The 24,165-nt window shown below is 34.7% G+C and overlaps 1 protein-coding gene across 1 annotated transcript; it reads left to right on the top strand.

Annotated features, from left to right (window-relative positions):
* Positions 1 to 11,782: 11,782 nt before the first annotated feature.
* Positions 11,783 to 17,454, top strand: LOC131859113 (BTB/POZ domain-containing protein At1g63850-like). Its single transcript, XM_059212654.1, has 4 exons — positions 11,783 to 11,951; positions 14,366 to 14,467; positions 14,670 to 15,895; positions 17,299 to 17,454. Exons 1-4 carry the CDS (start codon positions 11,783 to 11,785, stop codon positions 17,452 to 17,454), a joined length of 1,653 nt encoding a protein of 550 aa, XP_059068637.1.
* The last annotated feature ends 6,711 nt before the right edge of the window (positions 17,455 to 24,165 follow it).

Raw genomic sequence — 24,165 nt, 5'->3', positions numbered from 1 at the left:
AATCTGATCCCAACTCTATCCATATTCTTTTTTCAAACACCTTAAAAGGTTTCCAAGTGTCCTATTGACCACCTCTGTTTGACCATCTATTTGGGGATGATAGGCTGAACCAAAAGACAAGTTAGTTCCCAATCTTTTCCAAAGAGTTTTCCAAAAAATTCCAAGGAATTTGACATCTCTATTTAAAACAATACTAACCCACAAACCATAGATTCTTATAAACTCTTCGAAAAATAAGTGTGCAATTGGACTAGGATCATGGGTAGTTTTACAAAGGAACAAAATGTGCCATCTTACTGAATCTGTCAACAACAACAACAACAAAAATACTATCACAACCAAGCTTTGTTTTGGGTAATCCAACCACAAAATCCATACTGACACATTCCCATGGCCTTGTAGGAATAGGTAAAGGCTAATAAAGACCAGCATTAATAGTTGTACCTTTATATTTCTGACAAACCATACACTACTCAACATACATTCTGATATCCCTCTACATTTTGGGCCAATAGTAGAACCTTTGAACAAGTTCCAATGTCTTATTAAGGCCAAAATGACCACTCAAACATCCATTGTGATTTTCTTGGATCAGATTTTCCCTCATCGATCCTTTGGGAACACAGTTGTCCACCTTTAAACAACAAACTATTTTGCAAAGTAAAGTCAACTTATTCACTATGAAAGTGATTCTGAAATTCTTGACAAACCTTGTAAATGGCTGCAAAATATTCATCATTGGGGTACAAATCCTTGAAGTAATCAACTCTGATACTCCGAATCTACATTTCTTGCACTGTTAGTAGCCTTCTACTCAAATAATCTGCTACTTTATTACACTATCCTTTCTTATGGAGAAAAATTATATGACTGAAAATACTCAACCCATTTAATGTGCCTATGACTCAACTTATCTTGTTAATTCAGAAAACTTAAATCTTGATTATCTGTGTAAACAACAAACTCCTCAGGTAGCAAGTAGTGCCTCCACTTCCTAAGAGCTTGGACAAGAGCATACAACTCGAGATCATAGGATGAATACTTCTTCTTGGAATCATTGAGCTTCTCACTAAAGAAATATATAGGTCTATTATCTTGACTCAAAATAGCACCAACTGCTATATTACTTGCATCACATTCAATTGTGAACAACTTGTCAAAACTAGGAAGAATGAGTACTGGTTGTGTAGCTACCTTTTTTTTCAAAAGTTCAAACCCTTTGTTAGCTACATTGGTCCACTAAAACTTAGTCTTAACTCTTGCTTTGATGGTATCCAGCATGGGTGCACAAATCTCACTGAACCCTCTGATAAACTTTTTGTAGAACTGTGCCAAACCATGAAAAATTCTTACTTCGCTTGTTGTCTTTGGCGTTGGCCAATTTGTGATGGCTTCCACCTTTGATGTGTCCATCTTCAAATCTCCTCATGAAATTACAAATCCAAGATATACAAGTTCTTGCTTCATAAACTCACACTTCTCCAAGTTTATTGTTAATTTCTCATCATACAATTTTTGCAATACAATACTAAGATTCTCTAGATGTTCGTCTTTAATTCTACTAAAAAATCAAGATATCATCTAGGTATACAATAGTAAATATACCAATAAAATCTCTCAGCACTTCATTCATGAGTCTCATGAATGTACTGGGAGAATTATTAAGATCAAATGGCATAAAAAGCCACTCATAAAGTCCTTCATTGGTTTTGAAGGTTGTTTTCCATTCATCACCTTCCTTTATACTGATCTAGTGGTATCCATTCTTGAGATCAGTCTTACTGAAGTACTTTGCACCTCCCAAGAAATCCATCAAGTCTTGAATTCTTGGGATAGGAGATATGTACCTGATAGTGATTCTATTTATGGCTCTTGAATTTGTGCATAGCCTCCATGTTCCTCCTTTCTTGGGTGATAATATTGTAGGTGCGACACAAGGACTTATGCTCTTTTTTATCAACCCTTGGTCCAATAATTCTTGGACTTGTCTAGACACTTCCTTGTTCTATTCAGGAGTCATCTTGTAGGCTTCTTTGTTGGGTAATGATGCTCCTAGAATGAAATCAATCTAATGGCTTATGGCTCTAATAGGAGGTAGGGCTGATGGTGCCACATCACTTATGATCGCTTTGAAGTTGTCTAGTATCTGTTGCACTTCATGAGGTATTTTAACCTTCTTTTCTTGCTTTTCTTCCCTTGGTTTCACTATAAGAGCAAACCCCACTCCTTCTCCTTCTTTGAGAGTATTAATGAACTCTTTTTGACATACCAGTAACACATTTGGGCCTTTAGTTTTGCTACTCTCTCCTTCATCACTTAGGGACTTAATATGGTATGCAACTCCATCCTTTTGAAAAGAATAAGAGTTCTTCTCTCCATTGTGAATGGCCTTTCTGTCAAACTATCATGGTCTACCAAGAAGTAGATGGAAAGCATCCATAGGCAGGATGTCACACAAGGATTTATCCTTATAACTACCTATGTTGAACTCAACCCATGTTTGTTCACTCACTACCACATGTTGCTCCTTGTTGAGCCAAGTGACCCTATATGGATTACTATGTGGAATTATTTTCAATTTCAATTTACTTACTGCTTCTTTTGACATAATGTTGTTAGTAGACCCTGAGTCTATCATCACTCTAAAAAACTTACCAAGGACCTTGCATTTGATTCTAAACAAAGCTCTTCTTTGAGTTGTTTCTTCTTTAATTGGTTCCTTAATCAAGGCTCTTCTCATCATTAATTTTTCCTCCATCTTCAGGAGCTAAGCTCACACCTTGTGTCTTGCTTCTTTTTGCATCTTCTTACGCATATGTCACTCTTCTTTCACTTCCTTGAGATGAAGAGGATTTCTCTGGACATCTATAGGCAGGGTGACCCAACTTTTGGCAATTGTAACACTTCATGGTGGAGAAGTAGGACCCTCTTCCCAGTCCACTAGATCTACCTCTTCCTGGGTTGCTAGATGATCCCCTTTCTCTATAGTTGTTCTTGCTATGTGAATCCTCACTTTTCTCTATAAGTTTGGACTCTCCTTGGGACCTTTGATCTATTCCTCTTCCACCAAAACTGCCTCTTTGACCTCTACCATCTTTTCCTCTGCCTCTTCCTCTGTTTCTTTGTTCTTGCTTCTTTTTACTCTTTTCCTCCACCTTCAGTGCCAATTGAGAGAACTTATGCACAGTCTTAGGACATAACAAACTCAACTCCTTTTGAATATTCCATCTCAATCCATTCAAGTATCTAGCTACCTTGATGCTCTCATCCTCTACCACCTTGGATCTTAGACACAACTTTTGAAATTCTTCAGTGTAGCTACTCACATCCAAGTCTCTTTGTCTCAGGTTTTGTCTCCTTTTGTGTAATTGGATCTCATAATATTCAAGGACATAGGCTTCCCTCACCTTGGCTACCATTTTGTTCCAACTGACTATTTAGTTCTTACCCTCTTTTTGCCTTTATTCTTGGATAAATTTCCACCAAGTCAAGGTTGCTCCTCTCAATCTAGACTTAGCTACCTTCACCTTTTGGGCTTCACTAATTCCATCACACTCAAAGTGATTCTCCAATCCTTCAATCCATTCCATAACTACTTCAGGATCCATTTTACCATAAAAAAGTGGCAGTCGTAGGGATTTTCCTCCTAAGGCTTTAATTGCTTTAAGGAAAGGTTTTTCAGGTCGGACAATGTCTCAAGGAGGTATCCTATCCTCTTCCACTGATTTTTTACCCTTCCCTTCACTAACCTAGATTGTTACTTTCTCAGTTTTATCCTCAACTGCATCTAGTTTTCTCTCCAATTGTAGCAATCTTTCTTTTAGGAGTCTATTCTCTTCCTCCCAATCTTCTACTTTCTTGGCTAACTCTGCATTTGTCACCATTCTGAGACTATTTTCTCCTATTGATTCAGTGTCTAACATCAACCACTTTCTTCCCAAGTCTAACCTTCCTCTAATATCAATATCATATAGAAGTATCCTAGTTTGCCATCAATTTGGTTTCTTTGATGGTTTGCTTCTATCCCTTTCTGTGTTCCAAGTCTACCCCTCTAGACTTCTAAGGGTTTCCCTACCATTTGTTTTCTTATCTCATCTTCCTCAACCTCACAAGGTAAGCTTGTTCACTAAATCTTTGCAGGGGTTTAGGACACACATAAATTCACTCTCTTTTTGCAAAACCACCCATCTTGTTTGGTTTAGCAAACTCTTCCCTATGGTTACACAATGTCTCATTTTTCATGGTTGTAGCTTTTTGGATCTTTTCCCAGTTCTCAGCAGTTTCCTTCCCCTACAAGTTATCTCCTTCAAATTACTGATACCTAGCCGGACTATCGCCAAGCTCACCTAGGCTCAGTATGAAGAAATGGCGATTGCCATTTCCTGGTCTCTCTCAAATGAAAACCTACTGTACATTTCTGGCTCTGCTTGACAATCTCCAAAGATCTTATGCAGTTTCAAGTCAGAGCCATTTGATTATTGCAAACAGGGAACAAAAACTGAAAAGGAAAGATTTATTTACATATCCCAAATTTATTCACGGGTTCAAACCAACAACTCACAGAATAGAGAAATGAAACATTTACATTAACAACTTACGTGAAACAAACAAAAATGAAACTCTAATTGAAAACAAGAAAATGGACTTCTCTATTGCATTTCAGAAAAGCAAAATATGTTCTCTAAGGCAATCGACAAACAATGATCAATGATCCATGATTAACCATTAGCCCCTTACAGATGCCAATTGTGTCTTTTTATACATACATCCTTTGTTTGGAACTCCTCCAATTGGATGAGATGAATCTTGTTACCAACGGTTTCCATTTGCAACTACACCAACGGTTTGCAATTTAACCATCCGATCTTTCTTGATCTCTTTATGTGCTCTGCCACTTGGCACTCCCTGATTGGCTCCGGGGTCCCTATCCTGCCACCTTAGCACGACCTCACTAACCACTTGGAATGAAGCTATTTTTTGTCGGGCCCCATCTTGGTTGCCAAGTCGCGGAGCATAAACTTCGTGCATCTTGCCATCGTGGTATAGCGACAATCGTCTGATCATCCCGAACTTGCTTACCCGTTAACCCATCTGAGTTTCTCTTATGCTGAGCCCCACCACTTGGTCACCAAATCATGGTTAATAAGTTTTGTGCACCTCTCTATTGCAGTATAGTGACTGCCATTGATCCACCTTCAACCTGCACGATGGTTAACTCGCCTCTTTTTGCACGTGCTTTGTCGCCAAGTTGTGAGGATTACCTAGCGATCATCTTCCCATCACAATATAGCAATAGTTGTTGGATCATCCATGATCACCGTCGGAATACAGGTCAAGTTAATCATCGGGGTAATGTGAAACCGCTCCTTCCGATACCCGATACAACCACTCCAAACTCTGGTGAACTCATCGGGGTAGGTCTTGTCGATAAGATACATTATAAAAAATGTAATTAAACAATCATACAAATGGACTAGACACAATCCTTATGTATTTACATGACCACTGGAAGGTCTCACAAGCTAAAATTGGTTAAGGGCATTTCAACCCTTAGTTGCTCGTGCACCATTGCCCCTAGTGATTTGACAACATCCTTAAGGTATTTTAAATGTTTCTATTCATTGAAAACAAATAATTGAAGAAAATAACATACTAGGTACTAATTTCTCAATCACCAAGATTAGATTTTTGAGACACATGCTAGATCCATACTTTGAAAATCGAACTCAATCAATTGATTTGCCTATGAGATAGTGATAGTTTAGCACAACATCCAAAACAATGAGCACACCTTGTTATCCTTTATTTATGTGAACACAAATTAGATATTTTCACATCATTAGGTTGCATTCTTCCTCAAAATTCCAAAAAATAAGTATCCCAAACCCTTGCATTTACTTTCCTTTCTTAGAATTTAATTTTAAATTATCCATTTCCATATAATTCAAATTATTCATCTAGATTAGTTTATGCTTATATTCATGCATTTCATTTCCTTAGCGTAGATTACTTCTAGCATAAAAAAAATTATTTTCCATTGTATTTTGGTGAATTTATCTCATCTTATGCCACCCTAGGGTTTTACTATAGGTTTTGTACCTTCACTATTTTGTGGTTTGGTATCTATACATTATACTTCATTATCACTTGAAATATTATGAGGGTTTGTGTTATTTTCATTTCTACTTCATTAAAATGCACATTTTATTTCAGGGTTAATATTTACTATTGGATATCTCTTTTTGTGACCATACCCACCCTTACATACTCCATTAGGGTTTCATTTTTAGATCTAAACTACCCAACTCACCCAAGTGTATAATGATGAGCAACCTAGTATGACACCAAAAGAGGAAGAGGAGACTTGTATAAATATAATTTGTGTTTAAGAATGGATAAAAGATCTTTCGATCAAGGAATTTTGACACATAACAATATTATTACATAAAGGGAGGAAAGAGAAGTCTTCCCCACTCAAAATTACTTGCCCTTAAACAAGTTCAATTCAGGATGCTCCAAAATTCATGATGCTCCTCACATGGAATCTTCATCAAGGTCTTTCCATTAGAATAGACACTCGGCAATCTCTTAGCTCCTCATCTTCCTTTTTTTCACATCCATAACTAAATCCAAAATAAAAGTTTGTTTCTCTTCTTCATCCAATGGAGTGATACACCAAACATTGAAGACATTGCGAACTCTACTTTTCTCAAGTATTTCCAAATTCTATGCTAGTTAATCAATTTATCTCAATTTTTTTAAGGACTTTTAGAAGTGAGCTCTAAGCTTTCCTACTCTACTTATATGCATGGATGATTGTCTATAGTCATATAGGTACACAAACACCTTGTTTGAACCATCTTAAATGCCCTATGCTAAATTGATATTTCTCATTGTTATAATTTGAAAGCGAATTAGCTAGATTTATAATCCTATATTTTATTGATGGCATGGGCTACTTATGATCCTTCTCTTCCATTAAAGAGTTCTCATATAAATATTAAGATGGGAACCTAATCTAATGAGAATAAAATCTATATTTATGCTTCTATTGAAAATAATATATGGATAATTCTCATTATAATAAATTTATAATTATATAACTAAAAGTACACTCATGACAAAGCAATTTTATAAATTAGCTTGTTAGTTTGGCCAACACTAAAAATCCTACAAAAAGTTATCTAATATGATTTAAAATGTCTTCATTGATTATACATAATGATATCAAATTTTATAAGATATTAGTGCTAAAATTGCTTCATCTACTTTGCCAATAGGATATCTCCTCTTCGTTTTCTACTTGATTATGTAAAAATATCGATTGAAGTCAAATGTTTAATATTAGGTCAAATATGCAGTAAAACTCAATGTGATGCAATAAAGAGAGAGAAATGATATATTTGATAAGTATAAAACAAATTATACCATGATAAACTATACATTCATTTATATACACCCATTATATATTAAGATTCTTCAATGGCTTATACATATCTCATATTATATTTGTCATGTTTTACTCTCACTTATCGTCTTATTTATTTAATATACGTGTAATTCATATATTTCATACTCTTATCTCCCATGTTTCAGTTCTCTGTATAGACCATTAATACCTTTCACAATTCCATGTTCCATCATATATTTTTATAATAATACTTAATTATCTTATTCTCAAGAATTCAACTTTTTATTTAATTATATTTTATATTTCTATAGCCTATTTAAGTATACTAGGCATGTGATTTAGGGCTATATAACTTGTATATATGAGTCTATAAATGCTCCAAATTATATTTGTGGTACTTGAAAACCTTATATATCTAGCCAACACTACCATTAGCCCATATTCTACATTACTCCTACTAACATTTTCTAACCCCATAGTAGTTCTTCCACCTAAATTAGTATACACCATACATTGTTTATCCTTTTTTCAACTTCCCACCTTCTAAATTACCTTCATACCTATCTTATCCACCACTATCTAACTAATCACAACTACTCTTGGTGATTGTATTCCTACATCTACCATCCTTTCTCATACAATGTCTATTCCTTATTATATCTCTATATCAAATCCCATGGATACATTTCATTTTCCTTCCTATTCTATGTCCCTTTCTTAAATTATCATCTCTTTCATTCCACATATTTCTCAAACCTATCCAACCTCTACCTATTCCCATGCACATGCTTTGTTATTCTTACTCTTCTATTTCACTTTCCTAACATATTACCCATTTCATCCCTCATACTTATCACACCTATTCATATACACACAATAATGGATTTAAGCCTTCTCTTATCAACAATCCACCCTTCAACCTACATGTGCCAAATCATAATGAAAATAGTGGAAGTAAGAAACAATAAGAAAGGTAATAAAGAATTCAATGATGAAACCTTTTTTCTTAATATATAATTCCAAGAGTGATATCAATTCATATTTAAGATCATTTATTATCACATGAGTATAATTTTTATATGAGAAAAAATTCTCTGTTAATTATTTCTATGAAATTTTAAGGGCTATATACTATAGAATGGTGTTTTTACTACCCTTTTTGGGAATCAGTTTTTACTACCCTTTTTGGGAATCAAAGGGTGAATGCCATTTTTCTGAGTATTTCGTTGTGCCATTACCAATGTTGTAATAGTTGCAAGAAATCTAAAAGATTTTATGTTTGATGTATTTTCTAGTAAAATCCTAAATCTATGCAAGTTGTTATATTTTTATAGTTGCAGGTTTATCCATCCCAATAAACCATTCATTCATCATCACATTTTCCCTTCATCCTTATCAACTCATTGGACTTCCCCTTGTTGGCATTCCTTATCTCTCATACCCAAACTCAAATTTATTTGGTGTTAAGCATTTTTCTATCTTCTTGAATCTTGTGGACCTCCTCTATTTTTTAACTCGAGCCAATTTTTCCTTGATTTGTTTAACAAAGTTTTAGTTGTAGGATTTTATCTAATTTTGTTCTTGTATCCTGTCATCTCAATCCCCCATGTTTTAAAGTTTTCAAATATTTTTTGTCCAAATTTAAACCATCTCTTCACACCATTCCTTGTTCACCAACTCCAACCTCCTAACTTAGAGACCTTTACATTGAGTACTCTTTTAGTGTTGGAATTTTGAATTTCCCTCTCCCCAAGCACTTTTCATAATGTATGTGTGACCCCCAACCTTTGACATTCCCACATTTTGTCACCTTTTTTGGTTATTTTTTTTTTACACTTGCCCCATTCCACATACCTTAATGGTACAAGTTATCTTTGACCCTTGAAGTTTGAAAATATCATAATTTTTACCATCCAAACTTGATTACCCTCGATAACTACCGAAATCAAAATTATGACTAAAGTTGTTATATTGACCACTAGAAAATAGTTTCTCCAACCTAGAAACAGTTATTCTTTAAAATGGTTTGGATTTTCATGTAGGTTACAACAATAAAGATAAAATTGACCTAAAATTGCTCAAATAATTTTTTTTTGATAAAGATAAACAGGTTTTATAGGGACCTAAAACCCAAAATATTACAGACCAAGGCCAACAGCCAACTAGAAAATAAACCTAAGCAAAATAGGGGACAAACCCTACACAGACCTAAAGCCAAAACAACAAAAACAATAGACCCAAAAAGGAGGGCAAGACACTCAACTAAGAGAGTGAACCAATTCAATATTTTTTTGAATAATCCTCTTATTAATTTTCTCCAAATCCTCCATGATGAATCTAGAGGTTCCCTAGTTCTGTCTCTGATTCTTGGTTCTATTGCAAGGACCCAAGCTAGTATTCCCACCACCAGCACTCTGTCCACCCTCCAAGGCATTCTTTTTCTGCCTTTCCCCCAAGGGAGGGTCAGTGCCGATGGTTCTAGTTCTATAGTCGACTATCATGGAATTAATTTTCTCCAAACCATCAACACTATTTTTCATCGCCTCCCTACTGATTTCCACCAGATTGTTCAGGTTTTCCTTGATATCACTCACATACTCTTCCAAATTCTCAATTTTGTGCTCATGGACGACCTTTATAGTTTCAACATCTTGAGATATCTTCTGGATCATGCTCATGATCTTCTCAATTTTACTCGGCCCAGTGGATTCCTTGAAAGCATCAATAATTCCCTTAATCCCATCTTTAAAGGATCCAATTTCCTTATCCACCCACTTCCGATAGTTCTCCTAACTTCTAGTAGCCTCCAAAAATAGATTTCCCAGCACCTTCACCTCCTTTTTCTCACCTTTATTTTCCTGATTCACAAACACCTATTTCTCATTACCCACATTTATGGGGATGTCCAACCTAATCTCGTGGTCGAGGAATTTAGACCCACTAAATTTGGTTAATTTCATTTTCTTTTTGGTGGGGGGCTCCAGGTCTTGCATTTTCCTGCTACTAGATTTGAACTTACTTGTCGCCCACCTTGGAGGATTGCTTTTCCTGCTATTGTTAGTTCTCAGGGCCACCATAAACTCCCCTTCTTTCTTTGGTTTATACTTAGGGTCCTCTCTATCCTTGATATCACACCAATCCATGGCAGTACCACTGTCATCCTCATCCATCTCTGTGTCAGAAACAAACTGCACATCAACATTAGAGAAGGAAATGTGGGTTTTATCCTTGGGGGAGGGTTTCACTTCATGAGCTTGGGTGTATTCCATAATCATCAAGATAAGCCCTTAATGAATCAAAGGGTTATCCTGGTTTTCAAAATGTTTAACTAAACTACTCTCCAAAGACGAAACCAAGTAGAAGGGGATGGAAATAATTCTATCATGCCTAAAATGATTTAAGATTGTAAAATGAGGTGTGAAAATTCTAGCATATCTACCATCTAGGGTGATGTACCTCATGACGAATTCCGCCATATAAGCCCAGAGGGAAATCAACTCTTTCCTATTATAACCACCATCCACCATTTTTGTAACCCTTTGTCGTTCCTTTTCCTTATCATAAAAGGCAACAATAGCTTCCTCACTCGACTTCTTGTCTCTATATACTTTTCTACCTTTCATATCCAGACCAGTAATAGTGGTAACCAAGGTTTCATCGACATCAAACTCCGCATCGAAGGCAGTCAACACAACCTTATTCCAACCTTTGACAAAGCTTTCGGTAACAATGGCAAAATGACCATGCAGTCTCTCCAAAAAGGGCACCATCTCACCATCAGAAATTTCCTCCCAAACCTCCTTATTCTTCTGCCACTTATCATAGGTCATGGGTTCAAACCTATTCTTTTCACCTCCCATTCTATAGCTCGAGCAATTCAAACAACAAGACTCCAGAAAAACTAGAAGGAAATAAAACGAGAAATAGGGTAGACTGAAAGTTCTACAAATTCTCAAAGTGGTAATAATTCAAAATACCACCCCAATAGCTCCCATCCCATCATAATATTTTATCATTAATTTTATTGGAAAGGGCGAAGATCTTAGCATCATTCCTTGCTAGGTCACACAAAATTTTTGAGAAAGTTTCCCTTCCTCTCCACCATTTACATGCCACATTATCAACCGCCAAGTTGGCCAAATGATTCATCGATTTTTTTCCTTCATTGAAAACATGCGAGATCTTGAAATCCTCCAGGTCGGCAATCATTTCAAGGTAGTCCTTGATTAAGTTTGAAATAGTCCACCTAGGCACCGTGCATCCCTTAATACATTTGAAAATGTTAAGCGAGTCACTTTCTAGCCAGACCCATTTGAACCCCTCCTTGCTCGCCATGTGTAGTCCTATGTAGGCGGTGTTGGCCTCTACGAAATGGTTATTCTGGGTTCCCAAAGGGAGCGTCACCGCAGAGACCAGCAAACCCAAATGGTTCCTCGTCACTCCCCCACAGCTATCCGGCCAAGGATTTCCTTTGGCTGCCCCTTCAATATTAATTTTGATCCACCCCAGAAGGGGCAGATTCCAAGAACCATTCTCTTTGGTATGTTTAGTATATCTAACCCTTGCCACAATCTATGAAAATTAATTGATTATTGTAATAAGTTGTAAGATTTCTTGAATCTATAAATGCATCTACAATGGCCTTGACCTAGTCATAAATGCTTAGGGTCAAGTATTCATTTGGGTATAGCTACTAATTGTTGTTGTGATGCTATATTTTAAGAGATGTAAAATCTTGTTCGTGACACCTCTAGGAATATAATTGATTAGGTTTAATTTAAGCCCAAAGTGTATAAGTATTATTCACTTTCAAAATAGTTGCAACACCATCTCAAGAAGGGTAAAATGTAGACACCTATTTTTGTGCATACCTAATTACATTTAATTTTACTTAATTAGAAATATATTATATATTTAAATAATTTCACCATATATCCCATTCTATCACAACCTTTAATTAATTATATATATTATTTATTTAATTATTTTATCTTTGGCTTGATCTCACTAGTTAAATAAATATTTATTTTATTGAATTAATTTTACAATTTAAATTTATTTCTTTATTATTGTCCATTCAATCCTACCTTTAAGTTGCTTACATGGATTGTAGTATTAAATTTCTATCAAGTGACAAGTGTCCCTTTCACATGTTTAATTAATCTAGACACTTCCCAAAAGTTAAACTAGCTTTTCATCTCATCCATTAGTTTTAAACAAAATCTCTTAATCTTAGCTCTTCACATAAGAATGTTGCTTTAATGCACTTCCCAACCCTAAATTATATCCATCATGTGACACTTGTCACATGGTCACAACTTTGAGTTTAACCCTAATCTTTACTCTAATTTTAGCCAAGCATTATCAATCTATCCCTTGATTTTATCTCTTGAGAATTCTATAAATTAGAGGCCTCTAACATTATTTACATATCTTCATTCATCATTACCTATGTTGTTCAATTTTCTATATAAATGTTATGTTCTTCCATGGTTATGCCGAAGAAATTTATATTTAATCTAACAAATCAAGTAAAATTGTGAGAAAATAGTTTATATTCATTTCTAATTGATTGTTAAATAATTTATTAATAACTCCTTAGAAATTCAATGAATGCAATAGTATTTCCAGTTACAAATATGCAATGTGTCAAAAATACGTAGATTTAAATTATTAAATAATAGTTACACAATGTTAAAATGCATTTAAGTTTTTACCTTAATCCTTGAACCTTGTATAGGTACAAGTGTTAGTTTGTTTAATTAATTTTACAATTCACCTTTAAAATCTTTTATCATTGCCCTTAATTTATTCACATGGATCATAATATATAATTGCCATCATGTGACAAGTGTCTCTCACATTTTTGACTAACCTTGTCTAAATTCATTATATCTAGACACTTCTTCGAAGTCAAACAAACTTTTCATCTAATCCGTCCATTCCAAACTAACCCTCTTAATCCTAGCCATCCACATAAGGATGTTGTCATAATGCAACTCCTAACCCTAAATAAAACTCATCTTGTGACACTTGTCTCATAACTCCAACTTTGATCTTAACCCTAATGTTCATTCAATCTTAACCATACATCATCAATGTAGCCTAGCGCTTGATTTTGCCTCTTGAGAATTCTATAAAGCAAAGGCCTCATACCTCATTTACATATCTTCTTCTATTATGATATTATGCTGTCCAATTTTCTATCTAAATCTTCTTCCATAGATTTATGCTGAAGAAATTTGTATCCAATCTTCAATTATCTTGTTGGGCTCAATCTACGGAGAAATAAAGATTTTAGGTAAAGGTATCGTGTCTTTATTATTGATTTTAACCTACTTCTATGAAATGTGGTAAAGAAAAGATGTTACTGTGTAGTCCATGACAAAGAAATTATTCACCATCATATTTATTATAGTTTACCATCTTACAAGTACTGAAGTTATCTATGAGTTGTACTAATGCTTGTGTTGTTTCAGTGATTCCAAACAAAAAAATCCAATCAGGCATGGGAAGGAGAAAAAGGCTTTTAGATGAAGGTATTGTGTGTATTGCTATTATTCCCCACTTTTTTTACCTTTAATCTTTTATTCTCTTTCACATTGATTTTTTCTAAAAGACCATGCCAAGAAATTATTCACCAGCATATTTATTGTAATTTACCATTACAAACTTTAAATGTTAACCATCTTACAAGTGGAAAAGATGTAATGCAATTCTCATTTGGAATCCTCATCTTATTTATTTTTGCACTGTCAATTTTCCTCCAGCTGTTGGTATTGGCTCTTTGATAAATTGGATTGGTCTTCTTCTTTATGTTCAGATCTTCTTTCCCAGTTCAGATCCTGGCCTATCATGTTTGCTTCCTCTTTTTATTCCTGTTTATGGATAATTGCCCCTTCAATCATCATAAGAGGTTATCTATGAACTCTATTCGTGTTTGTGCTATTGCAGTGGTTCCAAACACAAACATCCAATCAGAAATGACTTCAAAATCTAATGACCAAATTGTAGGTCAAGAACTCAAACTAAAGAAAAAAAAGGTTTTAGATGAAGGTATTATGTATTGCAATTGTCTTTCATTTTATTCACTTTCAAATTTTTATTATATTTCATCAATCTTTTATTACCTTCCATCAGGATTATTAAGTGGGGCAAAGGCCATCAGAAGAAATTATTCACTGGACAAGTTTATATATTAACCATCTTATAAGTGGCAAAGTCATCTATGAATTGTGTAATTGCTGTGTTGATGCAGTGATTCCAAGCACAAAAATCAAATCAGGCACGGATTCAACAGCTAATGAGCAAATTGACCTGCGGCCTCAATTTGGGGCCACAAACTCTGCTGATGTAAGATTACGAATATTTGGCCCAAACAGAGAAGAGTATGATGGAAATCCTCTTCGCCTTCATTCTCAAACTCTTCAAACTTCGGAGTTTTTTAAGGCTTTGTTATCAGAGCGCTGGTCTTCTAATATCCGACCATTTGAAATTGAGGTAACCACTGATCAATCCTTTGAGAACTATTTAAAATGCATCGAGATGATGTATTCTTCTACTTCTTCTCTCCGTTTTTCCAATGTGGATGAATGCCTGGCAATTCTATCTGTTGCTTCGGAATTGTTAGTGGATAAACTTATGCAACAGTGCATGAGATATCTGGAAGCTGTTCGTTGGAACTCTGAGGAAGAGTCCAAAATTAGAAATCTATTGTCCTCTCTGAGTTTGAGCGTCCTGCCCGATCTGAATGCACGGCTTAATAAACAGAACAATAACTATTTAGAATTTGTCAGAGAGAATATCAAAGCAATGTTATATTTTCTTTCCAGTTGTGACTGTGCCGACAAGAAACAACCAATTATTCGAGGAGCGGTGGGCAAATTTATAGTAGAAAATTTGCAGGAAGATGAATCTTCAGGGATCGCAGAAATGTGCAGGCATATCATTTTAGAGGAATTTAAAGCTAACATTGAAATTGCTGTGACATCAAATACTGAAAAAAATGCGGCAGATGAGGAGCATTCTTATTTTGCCCTGCTGTGGCCCTTTACTCTAATTGAGCGCTGTGACGGGACGACAATGGAAGGCGCACTGAAGATATTATGTGAAGAAATGAAACTTGCCCACATAATAATGCAACCGCAAAAGCATTATACTGCAAGCAGGTACACGAAAGTCATGCTGCCAATTCTGCTGGGATGTCTGGACGCTCTGGCAAACGGGAAGATAATTGCTGAACGAAAACTTCGTGTTGGTTTCCTTACAATATGGTTACCAGTAATGGCACGATTGCTTTGTCCAAATCTGTATTTCAACCACATCAGTGATAATGACGTTTTGAAGACCCAGCTTTGCAGAGGAGTGAGCAATGTGGTGGAAACCCTCCCTTTCGCTGATTGGAGAGGCATTTACAATATTTGGATAGATTGCTGCGCCAAATATTCTATTGACTTAAGGATACCATTTGCTTCTGGGTGCAAGGTACTGCATGAACATAAGTGAAAGGATTTTTGTTTTATAAAACATTTCGATAATAGATTATCATATCAGAAATGCAATTATTTTTGTCAATCAAGAACATTTATAATTGAAGTTTTGTGCGGACCGTAAATTGTGAAGGTTCTTGTGGTATTCTTGTTTGCATCTATAAGTATTAAACAATAAACTGGCAATTGTATGCTGATATTTTTCATATATATTATTTAGAAAAGAACTTATATTAGAACTTGTTTTCAAATAGTTGTTTACCATATTAGTCCAAATAATCCATAAGTTGTTTATTTCATGATTTAGAAAGATACATAGCTTGTGCATCAATGATGTGACATCAAATTATCACTCCAAATATCAGATTTTTCCCCTAAAATGAGTATTTAATATTATGACAAACTTAAACTATTGTTAGTAGTAGCCGTATCTCTGAAATCATTTAAACAGAGAAAATGAGATACTTATCTTTCCTTCACAATGCTGACCTTTTAGGCAATGCTATTCTCTCTTCACAAATTCTGCTGTTCAAATCCAAAGCTCTCTTTGCTAACATTGCTATATCTTCTTCATCACGTTTGCTATATCTTCTTCATCACGTTTGCTATTTCTGATTGCCAAATGTTGATTTATAAATATAACTAAAGTCTTTAGTGTGTTGTTTCATTTTTATAATTTTCCCTCATTATAATCATCTTGGTTTTTTACAAAGTGGTTTCTAATTAATCACAAACTCTTCTCACAAATGATTTCTAGCTGACCATTAACTCTGCTTTCAAGTGGTTTTTTGTTGACCATGAACTTCACATACTAGTAGTTTTTGCTGACTACGAAACGTACTCAAGTGGTTTTGGCTAAACACAAATCTCACATACAAGTGGTTTCAGATGACCACAAACTTCACAAATGGTTCTGGATAAATATGAACCTCTTATGATGGAGAAACTAACTTATAATGCACACACTTTCAAATCATCACTGTGGGCTTCTTCTTTTGTGCCTGCATTGATTATTAAGTTCATATAAAAAATGATTCATCTATCCAGACACATGGATAACTAGCCATTGTGTTCGCTAGTTCTATAAGAATCGTTTTTGCATGCATGGTTCATAAATCTTTAAACTCTTCTGTAACAATATTGGAGTGCTGAGTACAACTAATCATGGACCTTTTACAACAACTCAATGCAATAACCGTTCAAAATCACTCAAACATTCACCAAAAAATACAATTTCATTGTCTACCTATTTAGATCTCAATGCTATGGAGATCATGTTTTACCTCTTTTACTAGGGTCTTCCTTCTTCAGCTACTGCTGACTCTTATGGATTTACTCAAACTTCTGTAGATCTTCTCAACTCCAATCCAAACATTTCAATGACTTTAATACTAACAGCCTTTATTTGGCCTTATGTCACTTTCAGTTTCTCCGCCCTACAGCTTCAACAACAATCCTGTAGCAGCATCTTGGACAGCGGCCCTCTTTGATCTCTCTGATCAGCACTTCAACTCTCCTTTGTTTCACACTTCGGCAAATCCTGACATCTTATAGCTGGGTAGCTATCTCTTTTATGTTCACTCATTAAAAGTGACCCATCACTTGAGTGAACATTTCAAACTATTCAATTGAGCCATGATAATTGACTTCTTTTCTTAAAAGAACATACTTTTTCTTTTCCTTTATGTCACCTGCAAAAGGCATGGGCAATCTTGCTTCCAAAACAATGGCACTGAAACACAAATGCTATCATATAAAATCTTTATACCTCATGGGATAGCGGGCCATAGAAAAAAAAATATTTCATTTTAAAACGTCAAACGTCTTGATCTCGTCTTTACTCCTTGAGCATGGCTCTATTCACAGATTTCACAACAATCGTCTTTTCTTGTCTTTATGTAGCCGCTTGGTTCGGCTACCTTTGCTTTGGCCACATACACCATCAACATCAACAATCTTCAATGATCACAGTGGCTGTTAATCTTTTTCTTTCCGTGGCTTAAACAAATCAGTTGTGACTTCTTTGCTAGACAGTTATGCCTTTGACTGGTCACCATAAGCTCTTCATGCATGCACAAATGCTCAGAAAAGCACTTGCGATATAGACTGTGTTGCAGTTTTAGACCAGAGCTTCACTAAAATCTTCAGTCAATAGCCATTCTTTTGGCAGCGACATGAGCATGACTCTCAGACAGGCGATTACAACCTTCTGTTAATGATCTCTTCAGGATCATCTACCGTTAGCTCTGATACCATGAGAGAAATCTGGTACAGACGAGAATCCCAAAAATGAGTTCTGAGGAATTCAGGCCCTTAGAATTCAATTTATAGAGCAATACATATTAAATGATGGTCATAGTGTTAGCTTTGATATTTAGTATGGGCTGTTGAGAGATATCAGTCAAGATCAACATGGGCGGTTGTTGAGTCGACTGTGGAAACTCCTATCTTAACGCACAGGTTCGACTTCCGTGGTAGAAATTATATCTACCAACATATTACCGTGGAAATTGCTAGTCACATTTTGTGGATTTAAGGTAGTATGTTTTAAGTTGAGCGCAGGTACATAGACCATATGGTATCAAAATGCAGTAATAAGACTATTTATGTTGCATTACAGTCCAAAAATGTGCTAGTCACATTTTAGAATTTTAAAGGAGCATCTCTTATGTTTGAGCCAAGTGCTTGACATCATGGCAAAGAGTAGTATTTAGAGTGAGTAGTAATTAGAGAAGTCACCCAGATACCAATAACCACCATGTAGAATATGAATCTAGATCAACTATAATCATAGAAGTGAATGTGGAAACAAATCAAACCTGTCAATAAAGTAGAGACATAAAGATTTGTATGAGAAATGGAACACACAGGAAAATATTATTATAGATCTACTAAATCAGCTGCAGATGAAGACTGGAAAAGCATTCACAAAATTCAGTTAGAGTTGTAAAGATTAAAATGAGCAGAGAAAATGATAACAAAAACAAAATAAAGCAATAACAAAAGACAACACACGATTTATCGTGGTTCGGAAAATTTGCCTACATCCACACTCAAAGCACGCAAACACTTCATTAATCAACTCTATCTTACATGGGCTGCACACAGCCATTATATAATCATATTCAGATATGAAATGAACAGTTGAAAGAATGCGAAACCTACACAACCAAAATATATTTTACTTAGACACACCGCATCCGAGAGGTGCAAAATACACTCTTCCATCACACACTCTTGCATCTCATGCTCGTGCATCACATACATACTCGTGCATCTATGTTCCCACTCAACAAAAAATCTATACACATATCATCTTTCTCAAACACCATGACCGATAAGGCCTGCTCATCAATACCAACAAAAGGTTCCAAAACAAACATCGTATTCCTAGGAATACACGTGGTCATCATGCCACCTAAAGTTTTGGTACCAAGCTGCGAAACTCGGTTACATCCAAAATCGTTACAAATCCCCTGGCCGTTAGGTGTGCCAGGGCCCAGAAGTATGATGCGCTGTCAGATTTCTCATGCCTATCATTGCAATCATATTGTAACGGCTTCACATGGCAAACCGTTGGTCTAGCGGAATACATGGTGTCACAGAGTCTATCCACCATGGCCAACTGTTGAAGCTCGAGTAGTCCAATCATCATTCATTGTCATCCAATCAGCGCGCACCAGGCTATGTGGGTATTCCCCAATTCGGTCAAACGCCTCCAGTGATTCAGATTCACCCACCAGTTCATCAGGAAGCTCGGAACGCTTTACATGTGAAATTTTCAGAGGCATTCTTTAGAAGCTCCTTACCTCGGGCAAATACAAAGAAGCTATCAATGGCGATATCATGCTCAGAAGAATTTGATTCATCCTCCTCAAGCGCCACAGATTCGCTTCCTTCCAACATCTGCAACAACGAACTCAAATCATTTCCGCCACCTATCTCTGGCCCCTCCTTGTCCGTAGTGAGGGGGCTTGCCACCACTGGTAAAGGAAATATATCAGCAATTGTAATTTTTGTACCATAATAACCAGTTAACGGATCATAAAAGATCCCTTCATGAGGGGAAGAAGGCCAATACGATTCACAAAACTTATTCGCCTGATCATCATTATTTGTAACGCTAATCTGGTCTACCGCAGAAACGTTCAAAATTTCAAAAATAGCATTATTGCCACCATTTGCTAAGCCATGTTGCCGTTTTTTCTGCACCCTCCAGCAGTAAGCTCTGACTGAATTTTAGAAAAAGAGTTACAGTAATAACTTGGTGAATATTCCATTAGGAAAGGCTAATGTGAAGCTAGGCTACCCAATATTTTAATTATTAACAACATATCTGAGCATTGAGTTTTATGTCAGTTGTGCTGCATAATATTGTTTAGATAGAGAGCTCGTCTTCATTCTTGTCTTCATTCTTGCCATTCAATTATGCAACTTAAACCTTAATTCTGAGAGCTTATATCCTTTAGAGTTTCATAGTGATACGATTGCATTTGAAATGAGATATTTTATAAGGCTTATCTAATTTCCAGCAACCTAATCATCCCTCGCTGCAATTTGTGGTCACATTGAACCATAACCAAAAAAAAAATTCATTTATGTATGTGCTATCTCCTATAATATTCAATATCAATTTCTTCATACTTTATTAAGTTTTGTTCATAGAATGAGGATTATCTAGCCCTGATGAATTTGTGGTCACATTGAACCATAACCAAAAAAAAAATTCATTTATGTATGTGTGCTATCTCCTATAATATTCAATATCAATTTCTTCATACTTTATTAAGGTTTGTTCATAGAATGAGGATTATCTAGCCCTGATAGAACTTTTCATCATAGGCTTGGGTAGTGGATGGGGTGCCAAGGGAGCAATCGCTCTCTTTTGATTAAAAAAAGAGGCTGTGTATATTTCAAGGAGTACTTATTTTATTCTACTGGTTCTTTGATGTAATTAAACGCTATGATGTAAGTGTTGTTAAAATTAAGGCTTATATTTTTAATAAAGTTACTTTAGTAATTTAGGATTAGATTTAAAAAATAATTATTTTGATAGCTACATTTTATAAGTTAGTGAATTAGTTAATTAAAGAAAAATAAAAGTTTTACAAATCATTCATTTGTAATATGAAATTATTTAAAATATCACTATTTCACTTTCAATCTTGTTTTCATGTATAACAATGAAATTATAATTTTTTTTTCATATGATATCAACATTATTTCCTCTCTTCAAGATGAATTTGTTGCTGAATAATTAGGAGGCCGCATGATGAATGCGTATTCTTCATGAAGTGTTTGCTGGCTTTTTAACCGAACCCATGAAAAGCATTTGCAATAGAAAAGCATAAATTCATGATAGAAAGATAAGGCATGGAAGATAGAATTAGTAATATCCTAGTCTGAAAGTTAAATGTGAGATGGCTATTGCATGATTGCAAAGTGGAAGATGGATCTAATCCCTACTAAACTGATATATGGTATTGCTAACTAGCTGCTAGTTTGCTTGAAAATGATGCTGAAAGTTTATGTTGGGTTTTTCATTGTGAAGATTGAAAGATGCACCAAAAATTAATTATAGTAGATTCAAACTTGCTTCAAGTTGGAATTAATTTAAATATGAAAATTAGTACTTGCGTGAAGTTCTCGCTGAACATGCTCAATTCTTTTAAACTACAATATTGTTGAACAGTGTTTTATTATGAAGATCACTAGTAAAAAAAAATTTCTGGCCTTCAATTGATCCTTGACAGAGTTTGAGAAACTATTGTGTTGAAGATTTGGCATTAGTATAAGGCTTGTTTTTGGTTGAATCTGACATCTATTTCAATTTAATGATGACTATAAATTGTGTAATCAAATCTTTGAAATTTTCGAATGCTACATTTGGTAGTTACATTTTAATAGGATTAATTAAATTTATTGGAGGCTGAGGAAAGAATATTTATCATTTCCTTCTTATTTACAGATGATATATGGCATGTGAAGCAACACTATTTTTAATCTTCTCATTTACAGATGATATATGGCATGTGAAGCAACACTATTTTTATCATGTTTGAGTCCCTTCGTAAAGCAAGGGGATCATAGGTCATAGCACAGCTGTTTTGATTTGCAGATTATTGAGTTTGTCTTGATTTACAAACATAGTGAGTGGTACCTAGGGATTATTGAGTTTGTCTTCGTTCATAGTTTTGCCATATGTTACTGTATATGATAGACTTTGTCTAAATTCACAAAAAGAGTGGTATGTTTGTGGTTCATAGGTATTATTGGATAATCCGGACATTTGCCTAGACATGAGCAGATTGGGAAGTTCTGAAGAGGTTTGGTGATTAGCTAGAAAATTTGCTTCCAGATGAATAGCTTGAGGTGCTATATGGAGATATGGTGGAGATGCTTCTATAGATTTAATTTTTGTTTTGTAATATATACCTTGAGGTGAGGAGGGATTGTAAACTTTAGTGAATTAGGATTTGATTTAATAAATAATTAATTGAGAAGTTGCATTCTGCTAAATTAGTTGGTTAGTTGGTTGATGAGAAATAAAAGATTTATAAGCCATATTGTAAACTTTAGTGAATTAGGATTAGATTTAATAAATAATTAATTGAGAAATTGTATTCTGGTAAATTAATTGTAAATTAGTTGGTTAGTTGGTTGATAAGAAACAAAAGCTTTATAAGCCATTCATTTATAATGTGAAATAATTAATTGAAATATGAATATACCATTTTTAATTGTATTTTTCATATGCAACAATAATATAATTTTTTAAAATTTTTATCTTTCATGTTTAATAACAACAACCATTAGAACTGCACTGAAGACATTATATAAAAAACAGAACCCTACCTTTGCAACTGCACTGAAGATATTACTAAACAACAACCATTACAACTGCACTGAAGACATTATATAAAGAACAGAACCCTACTGACATCAATCCAGACAGTGTTAACCATAGGGAAACTAGGCTGCCTATTTTAACAGTGATCTTCATGAAGTGTTTGCTGGCTTTTTAATCCAGCCCATGAAAAGCATCTGCAATAGAAAAGCATAAATTCATGATAGAAAGATAAGGCATTGATGATAGATTAGTCTGAAAGTTAAATGTGGGATGGCTATTGCATGATTGCAAAGTGGAAGATGGACCTAATCCCTACTAAACTGATATACGGTATTTGCTAACTTGCTGCTAGTTTGCTTGAAAATGATGCTGAAAGTTTAGGTTGGGTTTTACCAAAAATTAATTATAATAGATTCAAACTTGCTTCAAGTTGGAATTAATTTCAATATGAGAATTGGTACTTGCGTGAAGTTCTCGCTGGACATGTTCATTTTGTTTAAACTACAATATTGTTGAGCAGTGTTTTATTATGAAGATCACTAGTAAGTTTTTTTCTGGCCTTCAATTGATCCTTGGCGGAATTTGAGAAACTATTGTGTTGAAGATTTGGCATTAGTATAAGGTTTATTTTTGATTGAATCTGACCATTTAATGATGACTATAAATTGTGTTTGTATTTTATTTTACATCTAACCAAACCTTTGAATTTGTGAATACTACATTTGATAGTTAGGTTTTAATAGGATTAATTAAATTTATTGGAGATTGAGGAAAGAATATTTATCATTTCCAGTAATCGTCTCATTTACAGATGATATATGGCATGTGAAGCCACACTATTTTATCATGTTTGAGTCCCTACGTAAAGCAAGGGGATCATAGGTCATAGCACAGTTGTTTTGATTTGCAGATTATTGAGTTTGTCTTGATTTACAAACATAGTGAGTGGTAGCTAGGGATTATTGAGTTTGTTCTGGTTCATAGTTTTGCAGATATGTTATTTGCTTCCAGATGAATAGTTTGAGGTTCTATATGGAGATATGGTGGAGATGCTTCTATAGATTTATTATTGTTTTTCAATTTTTTTTGGTAATATATACCTTGAAGTGAGGAGGGATTGTAAACTTTAATGAATTAAGATTAGATTTAATAAATAATTAATTGAGAAGTTGCATTCTGGTAAATTAGCTGGTTAGTTGGTTGAATTGAAACAAAATCTTTGTAAACCATTCATTTATAATGTGAAATAATTAATTGAAATATAAATATATCATTTTTAATTTAATTTTTCATATGTAATAATAATATATAATTTTTATCTATCATTTTTATCTATCATATTTAATAACAACCACCATTACAACTGCACTGAAGATATTACTAAACAACAACCATTAGAACTGCACTGAAGACAT

Source organism: Cryptomeria japonica, chromosome 10, assembly GCF_030272615.1.
Source record: "Cryptomeria japonica chromosome 10, Sugi_1.0, whole genome shotgun sequence".
Lineage (NCBI taxonomy): Eukaryota > Viridiplantae > Streptophyta > Pinopsida > Cupressales > Cupressaceae > Cryptomeria > Cryptomeria japonica.
Note: the sequence above shows the minus strand (reverse complement) of the source record. Positions and strands in the feature narration are given on the sequence as shown.

Bases quoted from the DNA above. Each gene is read 5' to 3' on its own strand.
- LOC131859113 (XM_059212654.1), top strand. From the start codon at position 11,783: ATGGTTATTCTGGGTTCCCAAAGGGAGCGTCACCGCAGAGACCAGCAA. The intron at 11,952-14,365 runs GTATGTTTAGTA...GTGCTATTGCAG, and splicing joins TCCAAGAACCATTCTCTTTG to TGGTTCCAAACACAAACATC. The intron at 15,896-17,298 runs GTACTGCATGAA...TAATACTAACAG, and splicing joins CATTTGCTTCTGGGTGCAAG to CCTTTATTTGGCCTTATGTC.